This window comes from Triticum dicoccoides, chromosome 2A (assembly GCF_002162155.2).
Source record: "Triticum dicoccoides isolate Atlit2015 ecotype Zavitan chromosome 2A, WEW_v2.0, whole genome shotgun sequence".
Lineage (NCBI taxonomy): Eukaryota > Viridiplantae > Streptophyta > Magnoliopsida > Poales > Poaceae > Triticum > Triticum dicoccoides.
The window spans coordinates 450,910,837-450,916,403 of NC_041382.1; the positions used below are offsets into that span (position 1 = coordinate 450,910,837).

The 5,567-nt window shown below is 41.2% G+C and overlaps 1 protein-coding gene across 1 annotated transcript in view; it reads left to right on the top strand.

Moving 5' to 3' along the window:
• LOC119354862 (dnaJ protein ERDJ2-like) overlaps positions 1–4,639 on the top strand; it is an 8,290-nt gene extending 3,651 nt beyond the window's left edge. The window contains exons 9-11 of the mRNA XM_037621613.1: positions 1,897–1,983; positions 3,377–3,487; positions 3,600–4,639. Coding sequence (XP_037477510.1) covers positions 1,897–1,983; positions 3,377–3,487; positions 3,600–4,421 — 1,020 coding nt within the window. The 3' untranslated portion in view covers positions 4,422–4,639. The remainder of the gene's footprint in view (positions 1–1,896; positions 1,984–3,376; positions 3,488–3,599) is intronic.
• The last annotated feature ends 928 nt before the right edge of the window (positions 4,640–5,567 follow it).

Genomic DNA, 5,567 nt, shown 5'->3' on the forward strand with positions numbered 1-5,567 from the left:
GCCTTGGCCGGAGAACTCGAGATCCATATGACAGGGAGGTGAAGGGGCTCCACAACGGCACCTTCCAAAGAGGCGAACACTGTCCGAATCTGCCTTCAACATCGATCCGGTTGGTGCTAGGCTTTCACTTGGAGCTCACCATACCCAACGTCATTGCATCAAGCCCCGCCATCCATCAGAGCACGGGTAGCCATACGTCGCAAACAACATGCCGCCACCGACCGTTGTCTCACCACCCTCCATCCACGGCATATAGTCAACCACCAAGCACCACCATGCAAGACACAAGCTGCATCACTTCCTGCCATGACGTGTGTCTCAACCCGCAAGAGGACAGATCTGCGCAAAGGACGCTGGATCTGCGCACGCCCTGCCGTCCCAGTTTCCTCGCTGGAGACCACAGGATCCACGCTGAAGCGACCAAAGCCGCCGTCACCCCACGCCCGCGCAGCCACCCGCTGCCATAAGCCGTCCAGAGGAGCAGCAACGTCACATTAACTGTGAACTCGCACCGGCTTGTCTTCATTAATTGTGAACTCGCACATGCTGTCTCCTCTCCCCATACTACGACCTATGAGTAAAAGCTGTTACAAGTTATGACAGGCACAATTGCATATCAACTGTCTTTTGTTTATGCTGTGTGATCTTGCTGTGTTTAATTATGGTAGCTTTAGGTCAGTTGATGTGGGTTTCGCGTTGGTTAAATTAACTGTTGTGCCAATAGCTGATGTTTAGGATGGCTATCAATACTAGTGAACCATTCAAGCTTACACAGAGCATGATTAACAAATTGTGGCAATTTAATCCTAATAATTTACCCATGAAATATCTAAAGGTACTAAAAGTAATACTCCATTTAGATGACACAGGCATGGTGTGATTTATGTACATTTAGTTCTCTGTAACTTGGTTTTGGTTATACGTTGTTCGTAGTTAACACCTTTAATAAGCCGTCTTTTGTTTATGCCGTGTGATCTTGCTGTGTTTAATTATGGTAGCTTTAGGTCAGTTGATGTGGGTTTCGCGTTGGTTAAATTAACTGTTGTGCCAATAGCTGATGTTTAGGATGGCTATCAATACTAGTGAGCCATTCGAACTTACACAGAGCATGATTAATAAATTGTGGCAATTTAATCCTAATAATTTATCCATGAGATATCGAAAGGTACTAAAAGTAATACACCATTTAGATGACACATGCATGGTATGATTTATGTACATTTAGTTTTCTGTAACTTGGTTTTGATTATACGTTGGTCGTAGTTAACACCTTTAATAAACCGTAAGGGTGGGTTTGCCCGTCTGGTTACATTGGCACAATATGACTCGCGCGTATGATGTAGGATGATTAATTGACAGATCTTGTTGAAGTTTCAAATGTGGAGCTGTGATGGTTTATATTTTTTTATTGACTAGTTCTGTAGAAAATACGTACTACTGTATTAACTAACACATAAGTGTGTTTCCATATTTTGTCTCATGGTTGTAGCTGTATATAAACAGGTGAGCCTGCCTCACAGATGTGCATTATGGCAGGGATGTTTAGTGTCTGGTTTATGCAAATAAGACTTTCGCTTGATTTTCTGTGTGAGACAATATCATGCCTGTTAGTATTAATCTTGTGGTGTCGAGACATTTAAGTATGAATCAGTCATTAGTCTTGAGATCCGAATGCGTGATGCATCACATGTCTAATTGAGTTTACATTGCTATAGCTGACAGTTTTTGTTTGATAAATAACCTTAGCCGTTAAACACGTAGTGCTTCAATAAAAGAAGGGGGGAATTTCTTTGTTGCACTCTGTTATAATTCTTTTTCTTCGCTTTTGCTTCAGTGTACCTTTTTCTTCTTCTTAGTATTTGATGGCTCATAAATTATATACTTATTGGTTCGCAGATTGCACTTCTACCGAGGAGTCCCAACGGTTTTGGATGGCTCAGGCCTGCAATTGGTGTAGTTGAACTGTCTCAAAGTATAATTCAGGTATTTTGAAGTTCTCCATGTGCCTTTACTTCAGCTTACTTCTGATGAATAACTTCATGTTTCTGTTGATTTGTATATGTCGATATATATTGTTCCACATTAAACTTTTCTGGTGTAGACTATAATTTGTGTTTATCTTAGATTTTTCTAGATTCATCTGGTCTGTTTCACTTCTAAACTTATCTTCTAACCCATCAGTTTAATTGTCCATCCCAACATTTAGATGTTATAAGATCTGCCACCATCCTTTTTGACCATGGATGACTAGTGTTTATTCAAAATCTTGTCCATTTAGTGGTTCGTGTCATTAAGTTGATGTTAAAAGGCCGAATCATATGGTTCACTAAACACGGAATGAATTCTGTCAGTTTGGTATACTTGTTCAGTTTTTCATTTGATCGCAACTTGGGAAGGGTGATTAGATATCTCCAGTTATACTGCAAGTGTTAAGTTGCAGCAAGGCAGTTTATGTCTTGAGCATAGTAGATCCATGCAATGTTTTTAAGGCGGTAAGGTGATGTGATGTGAGGTGCTGTAGCACCGTCTCACCTTTTAAGTACTTAAAGCGTAAGGCGATGCGACGCCTTATTAGACGCATAAATATGTACTCCCTCCGTCCCAAAATTCTTGTCTTAGATTTGTCTAAATACGGATGTATCTAGTTACATTTTAGTGTTAGATATATTCGTATCTAGACAAATCTAAGACAAGAATTTTGGGACGGAGGGAGTAATATATGGCAGCCGATTAGGAGATTTAACAGCTAGCTGTAACATAAATGCACCACAAGTTGCATAACATGATAACTGTTAGCAAAGCATAGGCCTCAAATCATCTTGTGTAGATGACAGATCGTCTTTTGAACTAAAGCTTCATTCTCCTCATCTATATATCGTTCCATAGCTTCATTTTTTTTTTTTGTGTTTAAGAAATTGCACATCTCTTTCCTAATTTGCGCGGATGCCTCGGCACACTTATCCACAACACTGAAACCCTAGAAAGGTTCCAGCATGGACTATCTTGCCACACTGTACACATGAGTATAATTTTCCTCTCTAAATCTGGCCAGAACGCCTACTTTGAAGCTGGATCTTGGATGTAGCTAACTCACCTTGATGTGGTAGTTTACCATGGCAATGTGAACAATGAGACACCTTCTGGTCTCAGTGACACTGCATGTGTTTGTTTCGCATTCTGTTTACTTGTCTCAGTCCATTACCATTGCATTCATCTGCATCTGTTAGCAAAATTGGGTTGTAGTTCATCTGTACTTTCACATCTTTTGATCTTAGCTTTTGGCTTCTGTTGTTACATTTTCTTCCATAAGCTTGTTTGTCACCACTGATGGCAATGGAAATAGTTTAATCAAATTTGACTTGGATACATATCTTAGGCTGTCCCTCTCAGTGCTCGAAAAGCTGGTGGAGGTAATTCAGAAGGAATAGCACCTTTCTTGCAGCTGCCACATTTTACTGAAGCAACTGTCAAAAAAATTGCCCGCAAGGTATTCCCTTAACCTTAAAGTTTTCGTACGAAAAGCAGAGTGAACTTTTATTTTGGCTAAATCAGTAGCCTGTCCTTTGGAGGGTAACATCTTATTCTATTTTTAACCGCAGAAAATCAGGGCATTCCAAGAACTTTGCGATATGTCGGAGGTGGAACGTGCCACACTGCTGACACAGGTAGCTGGACTTTCAGAAGAAGAAGCTCGGGATGTAGAGCTTGTACTGGAGATGATTCCTACTGTTGAGGTGGATATTAAATGTGAAACTGAAGGAGAAGAGGGCATACAAGAGGGTGATGTTGTCACAATGTATGCTTGGGTCTCACTTCAGCGTCGCAGTGGGCTAACTGCTGCCCTTCCCCATGCTCCTTTCTATCCGTTCCACAGGGAAGAGAACTTCTGGCTGCTTCTAGCGGACACAGCGTCAAACGAAGTTTGGTTATCCCAGAAAATCAGCTTCATGGACGAGGCTACCGCCATAACTGCAGCGTCAAAAGCTATACAAGATACCCAGGAAGCATTGGGAGCAAGCCCAAAGGAAATAGGAATTGCAGTTAGGGAGGCGGTTGACAGAGTGAAGAAAGGCAGTAGGCTGGTGATGGGCAAGTTCCAAGCCCCATCAGAGGGCAATCACAACCTGACGTCCTTCTGCTTGTGCGACGCATGGATAGGCTGTGACAGCAAGACTAGCTTTAAGCTGAAGGTTCTGAAGCGCAGCCGCGCGGGAACAAGAACCTATGTGCCTGAAGAAGGGCCAGTGGCAGAGGATGGCATTGAGGAGGAAGAGGAGGAGGAAGAAGAGGAGTATGACGATTACGAGAGCGAGTACAGTGAGGACGAGGAAGAAGAAAAGAAGAAGGGAAAGGGTAAGGTTGCAAACGGAGCAGCACATCAAAGGGCAAGCTCTGATATAGATTCAGGCAGCGATGATTGATACTATACCTTGTGATGTTCAACCATAGATGATTAACATCCATGTTTTTTGCCATTTGACTTGTGAAACTTAGAGAGAAAACATCTCCCATCAACTTATAGAGCATGCGGTAATAGTTACTGGATTTTCCGTTTTGTTTATTATTCTTGCGCTGTATGAATGGAACCAATAATTGAGAATAGGCTGTGAAATCAAACCGGCGGGATTATCTTGGGTTCTCAACATACCTTGAAATGCACTAAACTTATACTCCCTCCGTTCCTAAATAATTGTCTTTCTAGAGATTTCAACAAGTGACTACATACGGAGCAAAATGAATGAACCTACACTCTAAAACATGCCTACATACATCCGTATGTTGTAGTCCATTTGAGATGGCTAGAAAGACAATTATTTAGGAACGGAGGGAGTAGTTGAAATTACGGAGCAAAATGAGTGAACCTACACTCTAAAACATGTCTACATACGTCCGTATGTTGTAGTTCATTTGAGATGGCTAGAAAGACAATTATTTAGAAACGGAGGGAGTAGTTGAAATCAAATGATTTACTAATCGCAATTCGGAGCTAGGCTAACCTTCCAAATTCTGGGAAGTTCAGTTGCAACCATAAAATTTGTAGCCGAGCCTTTGAACGGTAAATCGATTTAGTTGCGTGCTGGTGTGAGGTTGGTATGAAAATACTTGTCATCAAAATAAATAAAAAGGGATGTATCTAAAACTAAAATACATCTAGATACATCTTTTTTTATTCATTTTAATGACAAATATTTCCGGATAGAAGGAGTACTACGCATTTGTCTTCTTGCTTTTGCCTCTTCCGTATCAACATAGTCCCATTTCTGGTTATTCACGATTTCGAAAGAGTACTTTTTAAACAGCTTTGGCTTTTGGCTTCTTTGTTTTTCTTTTCCACTGAGCACTGGCGAAGCTTGCACAAACTAGGACGAGCCAGTATCAGAAGCCGCACAATTTTTGTAATTTAGGAAGATTATTTTTAACCTTAATAACTTAAATACTCTAATATCTGGAAAAAAGAGAGAGCATACTTTCCTTTTTGAGAGGAAAAAAGAGAGTACACTTGAGCATCCACATAGGACATACCCTCAGTGGCGGAGCTAGACAAGAATCTGGGGGTCCGCCACAAG